The following is a 12,761-nucleotide window of genomic DNA, read 5'->3' on the forward strand; positions in this document are numbered from 1 at the left end:
AAGGCAACACTGCTTGCTGGTAGCCACAGGGTCCAGCACTTTAGGTGTTCTTCACAAACACACTACACAGATCGACACTGGGAAGAGATCAGATGAAGGCATACCCATAGACCTCATCTGTTACTAAACCCCCTGCAATATCAGTCCTGGTGAGAGGGGAATCGGTGCTGCTGCTGCCCCTAACTCGCTGGAGGGCCAGGAGGGCTGGAGCTGCTGCTTTAGCACTGGGGGTACCCTCAGTGAGGAATCCAAGTCAGGGACAGGCACCCCAGAAAGCCAGACACGTCCTGGGCTGCATCCAGAGCAGAGGGACCAGCAGGGAGGGAGGGGATCCTGCCCCTCTGCTCCGCTCTGAGAGACCAAACCTGGAGCCCTGGGTCCAGTTCTGGAGCCCTCAGCACAGGGAGGACATGGAGCTGTTGGAGAGAGTCCACAGGAGGCCACGAGATGATCCAAGGGCTGGAGCACTTTATAGACTAGCAGGGATTATGTGGGGGTTTTTTTAATAAATGAATGAGAAGTTGCTGAGTAAATTCAAGGCCAGAGCTGACTCATAGTCTCTGCCAAAAAAATTCTGTCAGCATTTACTGACATACCCAGAGATCCTCAATGTTTAAAGTATCAGCTTTTATGAGAAAGCTGCTTTCAGGAACTGTCTGGAAAAGTGTAACGCACTTTCTCACATTCATTCATTTCTGCTTTATCCTCACAATAGAGATGTGGAACGTAAATGCTAGTGAAAGGGAGAGTTAAGAGGTGCTGGAGTTCCAGCTGTGAAAAATCTTTCGATGTCTGTAAACACACAAGCAGGGCAATTCCTCCTGTACGAGGCCAGGCTGAGAGAGTTGGGGCTGTTCAGCCTGGAGAGGAGAAGGCTGTGGGGAGACCTCAGAGCAGCTTCCAGTGCTGAAAGGGGCTCCGGGAAAGCTGGGGAGGGGCCCTGGATCAGGGAGGGCAGGGAGAGGGTGAGGGGAATGGTTTGAAGCTGAAAAAGGGAAGATTGAGATGAGATCTTAGGCAGAAATGTTTTGCTGTGAGGGTGGGGAGGCCCTGGCCCAAGCTGCCCAGAGCAGGGGTGGCTGCCCCATCCCTGGAGGGGTTCAAGGCCAGGTTGGATGGGGCTGGGAGCCCCTGATCCAGTGGGAGGTGTCCCTGCCCAGGGCAGGGGTGGCACTGGGTGGGCTTTGCGGTCCCTTCCACCCCCAAACCGCTCCATGATTCCCTGCTCCCACGCTCCTCCGGTCCCTCTCCCCCTGCCCAGCCCCTCTCCCCCCCTCTCCCCTCTCCCCACTCGCCATGCCGGCCCCGCCGAGCCCGGGCTGACGGAAGCGGAACGAGGCGCCTCCTCCCGCCGCGGGGACGGGGCCCTGGGAGCCTGAGCCCGCCCAGCCCCGCGCCGGGACCGTCAGGGGGAGCCGGGCCCGGCGGGTGCCTCAAAGCCGTGGAGGCACGGAGAGATTTGAGTCGGAAGGGATCTTAAGGATCACAGAAACAGGGAATCGTGGAATGGTTTGGGTTCAAGGGACCTCAAAGCCCCTCCAGTGCCACCCCTGCCATGGGCAGGGACACCTCCCACTGGATCAGGGGCTCCAGCCCCATCCAGCCTGGCCTTGAACCCCTCCAGGGATGGGGCAGCCACCCCTGCTCTGGGCAGCCTGGGCCAGGGCCTCCCCACCCTCACAGCAAAACATTTCTCACTAAGATCTCATCTCAATCTTCCCTCTTTCAGCTTCAAACCATTCCCCCTCACCCTCTCCCTGCCCTCCCTGATCCAGAGCCCCTCCCCAGCTTTCCTGGAGCCCCTTTCAGCACTGGAAGCTGCTCTAAGGTCTCCCCGCAGCCTTCTCTCCTCCAGGCTGAACAACCCCAACTCTCTCACCCTGTCAGTGTCACTGAAAATCTCATCTCTATTCCATGTCTTTAAACCCCAAACCCTCTTGCTGGTCCCCCACACTGCAATACCTTATAGGAATTTTTCCACTATTTCCTTTTTAAGTGTTTACTTCTCAGCATTTCTCAGTGAGGTGCAGTTTAAATCCATAACATTTTATACCTTCATCTGTTTCTTCTCCCCTTTTTTTGAAAGCATCTGACATTATCAAACAGTTTAAGACTATTACATGCAAAAATACACACTATTTGAAAATACTCGAGTCCCACTAGTATTTTTTAGTTAACCTACAAACTGTCAGGTCATCAGTCCGTGCCTTTGCACGCACTAGACAGCAAGAGGTGCTACAGCCACAAGGATCTCGCTCAGTAACAAATTCACCCATCAACCGTGGCCAGAGCAGCCCTTTGGTTTTCCATGTTCCACCACATCTGGTGCCTCTTAACAGTTTTTTTAGGGTAAAATGAGTGATGAGTGGCGTTCCACAGGGAGTGCGGGGATAGGATGAGAATGGTTTTCAGCTGCAAGAGGGGAGATTGAGATGAGATCTTGGGGAGAAATGTTTTGCTGTGAGGGTGGGGAGGCCCTGGCCCAGGTCGCCCAGAGCAGGGGTGGCTGCCCCATCCCTGGAGGGGTTCAAGGCCAGGCTGGATGGGGCTTGGAGCCCCTGATCCAGTGGGAGGTGTCCCTGCCCACGGCAGGGGTGGCACTGGATGGCTTTGAGGTCCCTTCCAACCCAAACCATTCTATGATTCAATGAAGAAACCTGAGGTGTATTTGTAGTGTTCTTTTCACACTAGTTTGGTGCATTGTCCTTTTTCTGAATATTAAAACATCAAATATATGCTAAGTTATTTTCAGTGTTGGACCCATTCAGAAATCTGAACAATCTGAAGTTCGGATTATTGTTGCCAAACTATTTCAGCCCCCAAGGACAGCAAATGAAAAGGACGACAGCACAAAAGGAAAAACATTGAACCTCTGACTTTGCAGTTCCAGTTTATTTTGAAGATTGTTCAGAATGAGAACTGGAAGGATGTACTGGAAACAAAAATGGGAATTTACATGCTGAAAAAGTAATTTGTAATTGGAAAAGTAATTTTCCAACTGTAACATTTTAAAGTAAGCAAAATCATGAATAAAAACGAAGAAAAATATAATTGTAAATAAAAATAAGTAAAACCAAGCAATAAACCGGGCTATTAAATTATCAGAAAGTCAGTCAGATTTGCATCAGAACCTAGAAGTAATATCATTTTAACAGCTAAAAGCAGCGTTACTGCTATGGCATTTCTTATAAAATACAATTGAGTAAATCTGTGGTGGTTTTGCACTCTTCCCTTTTTCTATTTTATCACTGCAGATTTTAGAAAATTACAGGGTAATTGTGTTCAGGTATTTACTTTATGGTGGCATACAGCACCCTCAGCAGGACTGGAGTTCTCTCCAAGCTACCTCCTGCAGCTATGGCACTTCAAAAAAGCAGGTTTGATTTGGATTACAGCTTTGGTAATCAAAATGTTAAGAAGGAATAGATTCATCCCACTTTTAAGCATGCAACCTATCTAAAATTTGCAAGATACAAAACATTTGCAGAAGGCAATCTTTGGTTAAGTTTCAAGTGCTGGTACAGGCTTTTTCTATGGCTTTAATCAGGAAGCTTTGGAATACTCAAGTGATGTGTTCTGCTGGACCTGTACGCAATGTCTGTGCCATTAAACAAACCAGCAAGACAGGGAAGTTCTTTGTCAAGTATAAATTTCAGAGCTTTATAAGTCCAATGTCTGCATAACCTCACAAGCCTCCAATGAAGCAAAACCTGAGCACTCCATGAGTTCAATCTGCCATTTGCTAAGAATCTTCCTCAAAACAAACCCATGCTGCTCCTTCTGATACATATTTGATCTTCTCTATTTCTCCACCGCTATTACTAGGCTTTTGAAAATGTATTTCGATCATGTCCTGTACGCTTTCCTCATCATCGTCTGTCTCTTCAATTCCTTCCAACAGAATGGTCTTCTTAGAGATCCCTTGAAAGAGCTGTTGAGGAAAGAAAAACAAACTTGTATTACAGACCAGCTGTTGCATGTACATCTAGAGGAGCAGACAGATACTGGCAATAAACACAGCCCTGATCCGCTGTGGCTAGGATCTCTGATGACATTTTAAGGCTTTAGACAGCATGGTGTATTTTTGTCAGTGAAAGCAGCTCTCAACTCTATGAAGACACTGCTGAGTTCAACAGGCAGAGCATCTCCCTAACGTGTGTCCCCTACCCTCCTTAACGCACACACACACTCGATTTGGGGATTTCTGGTGATTCCAGACAGCATCACTCCATAAAAATCCATGCCAATACAAGATATACACCTGCAAAGAATGCTGTTGTATCTCATAAACACAAACACTCCAGTGAACACTTCAATTATCAAGGCCTGATTATATACACAATACTGACTTGATTACAATGTATTCATACAAAGGAACAAATAAATTCAGTGAGAATATGATGAGCAAGCAGACTAATGTTACAGGAAAATAAGTCATTTTTGGGTGGAATGAATAAATGAATGAATGAATGAAGAGAATAAATGAACTAATGATTCACAGCACAAGGGTCTCTGCGAGACTATCAACAAGGCCGCTCATTAGACATCAATATGTCAGTGCTTTGTCACTGGGTAAAACATTGTTGTGACTACAATGAACCTATTTCACTTCATGAACAAGTCAGATTCTTCCTCCTGACTAGCACAGACATTATGGCAAGCAATGATCCAATTCAATCGAGGAAAGACATGTACACCCTTTAAAAATAATTATAGCTTTCACACTGCAAAATGTCACATTATCAACAGAGCAGCGTATTGTAGAACGACACTTAATAGCAACTTTTACAAAGTGCAGGACACAAAAGCATCTGGAGTCCTCAGAACCAAAAACTGTACTCATATCTCGTATTTCATAGAATCATCGAATGGTTTGGGTTGGAAGGGACCTCAAAGCCCATCCAGTGCCACCCCTGCCCTGGGCAGGGACACCTCCCACTGGATCAGGGGCTCCAAGCCCCATCCAACCTGGCCCTGAACCCCTCCAGGGATGGGGCAGCCACCCCTGCTCTGGGCAGCCTGGGCCAGGGCCTCCCCACCCTCACAGCAAAACATTTCTTCCTAAGATCTCATCTCAATCTCCCCTCTTTCAGCATCAAACAATTCCCCTCATCCTCTCCCTGTCCTCCCTGATCCAGAGCCCCTCCCCAGCTTTCCTGGAGCCCCTTTCAGCTCTGGAAGCTGCTCTAAGGTCTCCCCACAGCCTTCGCTTCTCCAGGCTGAACGAACCCAACTCTCCCAGCCTGTCCTCATAGCAGAAGTGCCCCAGTCCTTGTATCACCTCTGTGGCCTTCTCTGAACTTGCTCCAACAGTTCCATATCCTTTTTGTATTGGAGATTCCAGAACTGGTCACAGGACTCCAGGTGGGGAGTACTTCCCACATATCTGTTCTATTTAGGGGTTAGCCTGGACTGGATTCTTTTACCTGAAACTTTTCCATGTGTACATTGGTGTCTGGGGACACAAAAAGCCTATAGAATCTTCCGTTTACAAAGAAACGATATTTATTACATCTCACAAAGCCATTCGTCGCTGTAATGGAGAATAAGAGGAGTTAGAATAATTAATCCGAAATGCATTTTGTAAGCGTATCAAAGAGCAGGCTCATCTTTCTTACATAAGTTTAGAAACTAATATCTGATAGCACACTTAGAGACTCTTCATACACATTTTGAAGAAAGATGTTTGGGCATTTCCAAACAAGCTAAATCATTAAATACCCAGAAAAGCTTCTGAAATAAATCTAAAGCAGCTGCTCTAAATGGATGTGGCTCCACTGATCTTCATAGAATTTCATACAGTTGGGCAATCTGAATGCCTGTCTTAATTTCATTGTCATGAAAGAAAAGCTAAAATCAAACACATTTTCCTCATTTTCTCTTTGCAATGTAAGTGTCCAGTGATGCAAGGGAAAAAAAAAGCGGGGGTTGACAAAAAAGGTGAAATCACAAACTGCCTATCGGGTCATGTTTGATTAAAGAGGAATTATTACTTTATTTAGAGACATGTTGGTGAACCCATGTCTTTTCCTGAGCTACTTAACTCTCTGTGGGAAAAGTTTGCAACATTCAGTGATTAACACAGAATGGAATAAAGGCTGGAATGTAATGCTGACTGGACAATATGTGTACATGTAGCCAATAAAATATTACACACGATACCTCCAGGGGTGCGGAACGTAATAGCGGCTGTTCTAGACTGCTTGTCGTAGCTCACATTTTCTACTTCTCCTCCTCCTCCCTGCTCAGATTTGTAGAAATTCAGCTCTAATTTGTCCCTCATCCATTCTTCAGGGATGGGCAGGTCAGGCACTTCTGAAACATTGATCTTCCTTCCAGAAATAGTGACATGGAGCTAAAAAAAAAAAAAGACCTAATTTTTTTTTGCACTTTGTGATTGAAAACACCCAAGACCCTGAACCTAAGGCTTTCTAAATATTGCAAATTTCATCTCTTTACAGTTTATTATTTCAGTTGATTACCTCAAATTTGATTCCCATTTCAAGTGTAAAAGGCTTCACTCTCAGTTCTGCTCTTTTCTCGTCCAGGTTCACAGTATGCTTACCCATTTGTACCAGTCTCTGGGCAACTAAAGAAAATGACAAGTTTTCAGATATGAAAAGCCTTGTTTAATCATTATAAACCCCAAACCATTCCTCAGTCCCTTAAGCAAAAGCTGCTTTTGCATCAAAAAAGGAGAAATAAGAGTTAGGCAAACACATCCCACTATCCATGTCTTCAGGTATATTTGTTCCCATAAAAATCTAAAAGGCAACAGGTAAAATACCACATATATTTAGAACAGCAGAAGCTTTATGCTGTCCAAAGACACCTCCCACTGGATCAGGGGCTCCAAGCCCCATCCAACCTGGCCTTGAACCCCTCCAGGGATGGGGCAGCCACCCCTGCTCTGGGCAACCTGGGCCAGGGCCTCCCCACTCTCAACTTTTTCTCCTGATCGGCATTGTAACAGTGAAATCTTCTCTGTATATTCTTTCTTTGTGGATTTCTTTTTTCCCCAAAACATTTGTGTAAATCTTTTCCCTTTGGCAATGAAATACATCAGAGACACTAATTTTACACTTAAAATATAGATCGTACCTTGTTCATCTTCGAAAGTAAGCAGTGCCTGGGTTTGAGTCAGTCTGAATGGGATTTGTGTAGCTACACCAAAAACACAATGAGTGTTCATATCGGGATAATCACACTGCACGTCTTCCAGGTGAGAGAACTTCACTGTCGTTTCCGCTACCTCTTTTTTAATCTAGTGTTTTAGAGATAGGAAAACAAAAAAAACTTCTATATTTTATTGCAATGAAAGTTAATCTTTCCTTGAAGAGCTGCATGCATTTTTGTTTCTTTAACAGTCAAGCAGATTGAAGTCCTAGCTGGTAAAACAAGTATAACTCCTCTACCTAAAATGATGAGTTGTACTTGTCTGTTCCTGGGATTTCTGTCAATTAGGTGTATTTTCTCCTCCTTGATTAACTTTGAACTTAAACTTGACCTTACACAGTAAAAAATCAGCTCAAATCCACCTACAGAAGCAGAATTCTTTCCGTGCCAAAAATTTACAGAGTGCCAATATCAGAGACACTTGTGTTGCCATTTTTTCCTGCCCAATTGCGTCACTGCTCCACAGCGGTGGGACGTCTGCTAATAAACAGCCTTATGTGTTGATATCTTACTAAACTAGATAAGAATATCCAAGGGTTTTATAACTAGGTTCAGGAGAACGTTGGTAAGGAAAGGCTGATTTGATAGAGCTGAGGGAGTTTCAGTTTCAGATAACTTTTTTTTCCCCCTTTACGTTATTACTTCTAAATAAAACCCCGTGTAGGAGAAAAATAGTTTGTGTAGAGATAAAATAACCAGAGTAATTAAAGCATTCCTTCCACTATCTCCAGACTTGGCATCCTATCTATGAGCTTGCTTCCCTTCCATTCCCTCCACTGCCCATGGAAAGAGAGACAGTCTTCCTAAAGATAATTCAGGCACGGGGCGCCGGCTCCTGTTCACACTGAACCCCCTCCTCGAGGAGCCTTGCCCTGCCCAGTGGCTGTGCAGGAGCCGGGACCTCACTAACGTCTCCTACATTCAGAAGTGCAATTTATAACCCAAAACTAATACTGGAAGAGTTTTAATCTCTGCATAAACAGAAAATTAACACAGTTTCCATTTTACTGTAAATTTCCCCAAATATTTGGGTTTGTTCCAATTCATAATGAAAATGGGGTTTTACAAGCTGAAATTTCCACAAGGGAGTTCTAATTCCTGATCATCTCAGAATCTGCAGCAGTTTCACCAACACTTTGGATGCCAACTATAAATCTATCTAGTATCATTAATATTTATCTCATAGAATCATAGAATAGTTTGGGTTGGAAGGCATCTTAAAGATCATCTAGTTCCAACCCCACTGCCATAGGCAAGGACATCCCACTAGATCAGGCTGCCCAAGGCCCCATCCAACCTGGCCTATCTATCTCCAAATAGAGTTATTTCTAATTTAGAGTAACGTGAGAGAGACTATAATTAAGTTCAGCTCAATACAGGCTAAAATAACTGCTACATTTGTCATAGAGTGGACCTATTCACTTTCTTCCATCCTCTTACCCAAGAAATATAAAATAAGAGTACTTGAAAATGGCTGATGCCCTATGTATTATTTATTCCAGTGTCTTCCATTTAGTAATTTTCAGCTTTTCTTTGCTTCTCGCATATTTTTTCAAAATCACACTGTCCTGCTTTCAGCTGGGATACAGTTAACTTTCTTTCTGGTAACTGGTGTAGTGCTGTGTTTGGGATTTGAGATTCAAATATTGCTGATAATACATTGATTTTTGTTGTTGTTGTTGATGCTAAGCAGTCAAGGACTTCTCAGCTTCCCCTGTTCCACCAGCAAGGAGGGTGGAGCTGCACGGGAAGCTGGAGGGGGCACAGCCAGGAGAGCTGACCCAGCCGTACGTCATTGTGCTAAGCGTACGACATCGTGCTACGTGTATAAACTGGGAGGAGCTGCTCAGGGATGGGCTGGGCATCAGTCATTGGGTGGTGAACAATTTGCACTGTGCATCGATTGCTTTGTATATTCTATTATTATTATTATTATTATTATTATTATTATTATTATTATCATCATCTCTCCCATTTGCTGTCACACTGCACTGTCTTTATCTCACCCCACGAGCTCACCTTTTCATTCTCTCCCCATCCTTTGCACAGTGCAAAGTTGCCACCTGGGGTTAAACTACAACACTCACATATTTGTATTTGCTGCCTCACCCTTCCTCACATTAACTTACCAGATAAAACAAGAAAATAAAACAAGCTACATTTTATATGGAAATGAACAGAGGTTTGAACGCTGAACTGGCCCCTGTGGTCTAGCACTGGCAAAATAAAGATGTGCCCTTCCAAAAGACAAACTGCCAAATACTTCAACCTTTACCTGAAAGCCATGTGAGAGCACTGAACTGCATTCTGCAAGTTCTTCTTCGAGCTTCTTAATCGCGCTCTTCAGCTCATTGTTTTCTTGATTCAGTAAATACAGTTCTCTCTACAGCCCAAAAAGTATTGAGAGCAAAATTACAGGCAAAGAAGGCAAGAATATGTTTCAGTAAAATCTGTAGGTGTTAAAAAAAAACTGTTTAAACTTTTAATTCTTCAACATGACATCAGGAACAATAGATCTTTTGCAAAGCTTTACTTATCTGCACCATAAAGAGCTGTTGAAACTGAAAAGGAAATACTAATCCTATTTTCTCTAATCAACATCTTCACAATTCCCCAAACAGCTATAAATAAGCTTTTGCCATACCTCATGTGCTTCCCTGGACGTAATAATCTTCTTATGCTGCTTCTCTTGAAGGTCCTTTAGCTTCATCAGCTCCTCCTCTGCTCTAACAAACTCTTCATTGGCACTTATTTTACAGAGAAGAAGGTCAGCTTTTGCTTTTTCAGCTTTTTCAACTTTTTCCTGGGTAGTAAAAAGAAAAAAGATTGAATTTCTTTTTTTCTTTCATGGGAACAAGCAAAACCTGAAGTAATGGTTGGACTCGATGATCCAAGAGGCCTTTTCCAACCTGATGATTCTATGATTCTAAGCCCTGTATATTTATTTAGTTTTAACATTTGGATAAATATTTCTCTTAGACTTACAAGCGCAGTAACCGCTGAGCTCAACATAAGCATTTATGGTTGAAGAAGACAAAGTTAGACAAACATATTAGAACTGGGAAAGAGTTGGTTTGGTTTGAGAAGGTTTTAGTCTGGATTAAAGATCTCCCAAGTGTCTTTCAGCTCATTTCCATGACTCTATGTGCTTTATAGAACTTGCCTTCCATTCCTTCAGCTCTGCTTTAAGTCTTTCCATCTCATCTTCTGACGTGTCAAGACAGTCAAGGTTTGTCATAACCTAGAGAGAAAAAAAAAAAAAAGAGACAGGTTCTCCTTCCATGGAGCAAAATCATATTCATTACAAGCTAATTATCCAACTGAAAATACTCACAGGCTAAAATTTTGATAACTAATAAGAGCAAGTTTTCTCATGTTCTTCCACAGGCAACTGAGACCCTCAAACCCACAAATGTTTATCTATACACTTTCTCAGCACTTCCTCTAAGACAACTTATCAAGAAAATACAGGCCTAATGAGAAGAAAAACTCAAAATGGGATGCTTCCAAGCTCAGGGAGATTGGGCAATAAAAGGTAACATCAAGCAGGGGTAAGGTGAGAACAAGCATTTCAGAATTTAAGCATTTCAGGGCAGAAGTTCAAAAGCAGGGGAAAACTACAGCTGGATAAAGGCCAAGAGAGACAATCTCCCCTGGCCTGTTTTGTTTCTACGGCTGCAAAGCTCTGAATTAAAAAAAAAAAATCCAGAGAGACCTGCTGAAACAATCCCTCCCTTTGACTGCAGATTACATAAAACTTGAAAGCGGACCATGAAATTTCGGCATGGAAAAGGTCTAAATTAGGTAATCTTGTCAATTCTCGTGGTAATGCTGGGTTATTTCCTAAAAACAATATAATATAAAACATTTTTTCCACTGCTTTGTCCAGTTCCAAATGCCTATTAAGCAAGAGGGCAATCCCCATCTGCGTGTAATTTCAAACCGGACAAAAATTCCTTCGCTCAGGGGATTGAGTCTAGAAAAGCAGAAGGATGCACGTGCCACAGCTGGAAGCTAATAAGAAAGGATGTCTGTTTTCTACTGAAAAATGGTCAAAACCAAGTTTTCAACCTAAAGAAGGACAAAAATAATAAGGAAAACTCAAGAAGTCCCAGGGAAAGTCCCATTCAAGCTACTTAGAATCATAGAATCGCTTGGCTGGGGAAGACCTTTGAGAGCCAGTCCAACTGTACTTGCAGCACAGCAGGAACTGAATTGAGGGAGGAACCAGAGAAAAGGAAACTCCCCTAAGAAACCTCCAGAGACAGATAAGCAAGAATTGTAGGACAGAAAAATTCTCCAACACAGGCGCTGTGGAATGTGACTCTCACTATGGAAACAGGAGACAGGAATGAGAAATGACCAAAGTATTAAAGAAAGCAAGACAAGAAGTTTCAGGAGCTCTGTCCTAGCAGAACTAGCATAAACCTTCATTCAGACAAATTGCCAAATACAGTCTTTTTTTTTTTCCAGACAGCACATCAGGAAATACTTACAAACCCATTATCTTTTAAAGACAGTGGGGGACTTGTTGAATCCATTGAAACCTGAGGGAACAGGGAAAAAAATTACAATACTGTGGATATTGGATTTTTTTTTTCAGCAGAACAGAAGAGCAGAAAGGAACAGCAGCAGAATTTTTAAACGTAAATGTTGTATTACTGTATGGGCAAAAGTGATGACTATTGGATAGCTGAAGCCTCCTTTCTTACTCAACATAACAGTCAAAGACATACATGGGGCTGCTGGTAGATCAGTAGCTCAACATGAGCTGGCAAGATGTGCTCAGAGCCCACAAATTCACATGAATTCTGGGCTGCATCCAGAGCAGAGGGACCAGCAGGGAGGGAGGGGATCCTGCCCCTCTGCTCCGCTCTGAGAGACCCACCTGGAGCTCTGGGTCCAGTTCTGGAGTCCTCAGCACAGGGAGGACATGGAATGGTTGGAATGGACCATGGAGATGATCCAAGCATGGAGCACCTCCCGTGCGAGGCCAGGCTGGAAGAGTAGGGGTTGTTCAGCCTGGAGAAGGCTGCGGGGAGACCTTAGAGCAACTTCCAATGCTGAAAGGGGCTCCAGGAAAGCTGGGGAGGGACACTTCACACAGGCCTGGAGCCACAGGGCATGGCGGAATGACTTTAAATTGGAAGGGGTCAGATGTAGATTAGACATTAGGAAGAAATTCTTCCTGATGAGGGTGGGGAGGCCCTGGCCCAGGCTGCCCAGAGCAGGGGTGGCTGCCCCATCCCTGGAGGGGTTCAAGGCCAGGCTGGATGGGGCTTGGAGCCCCTGATCCAGTGGGAGGTGTCCCTGCCCAGGGCAGGGGTGGCACTGGATGGGACTTGAGGTCCCTTCCGACCCAAACCGTTCTACGATTCTCAGACCCTGCGGGCCCCCCCGGCCCCAGCAGCCGCTGCCGGCTCTCACCTGGCTGTGCCGAGCCCGCAGCCCCCCGCACCCCGCCCGGGCGGTTGTTACTCGGCTGCGGTGCCGCTCGGGGCCTCCCCGCGCCCGGGACCCGCGGCGCCCGGCGAGGGAAAGCGAAAGCGACAGCCCTGACCGGCCCGGCCGGCCCGCGGGGCGGA

At 44.6% G+C, this 12,761-nt stretch overlaps 1 protein-coding gene across 2 annotated transcripts; it reads right to left on the reverse strand.

Moving 5' to 3' along the window:
* Positions 1–2,873: 2,873 nt before the first annotated feature.
* NMI (N-myc and STAT interactor) lies at positions 2,874–12,761 on the reverse strand. 2 transcript variants are annotated; one of them, XM_069861599.1, is made up of 10 exons: positions 12,604–12,761; positions 11,673–11,723; positions 10,340–10,417; positions 9,821–9,979; positions 9,452–9,559; positions 7,102–7,264; positions 6,483–6,589; positions 6,163–6,355; positions 5,427–5,533; positions 2,874–3,931 (listed from the first exon to the last, which is right to left on the reverse strand). In XM_069861599.1, the coding sequence occupies exons 2-10, from the start codon at positions 11,715–11,717 to the stop codon at positions 3,743–3,745; spliced, it is 1,149 nt and encodes a 382-aa protein (XP_069717700.1). In that variant the 5' UTR covers positions 11,718–11,723; positions 12,604–12,761; the 3' UTR covers positions 2,874–3,742. The 2 variants fall into 2 exon arrangements, with proteins under 2 accessions (XP_069717700.1, XP_069717701.1); XM_069861600.1 differs by lacking the exons at positions 10,340–10,417; positions 11,673–11,723; positions 12,604–12,761 and adding an exon at positions 10,162–10,209.

The sequence above is a fragment of the Phaenicophaeus curvirostris genome, chromosome 7 (assembly GCF_032191515.1).
Source record: "Phaenicophaeus curvirostris isolate KB17595 chromosome 7, BPBGC_Pcur_1.0, whole genome shotgun sequence".
NCBI classification, from domain to species: Eukaryota; Metazoa; Chordata; class Aves; order Cuculiformes; family Cuculidae; genus Phaenicophaeus; species Phaenicophaeus curvirostris.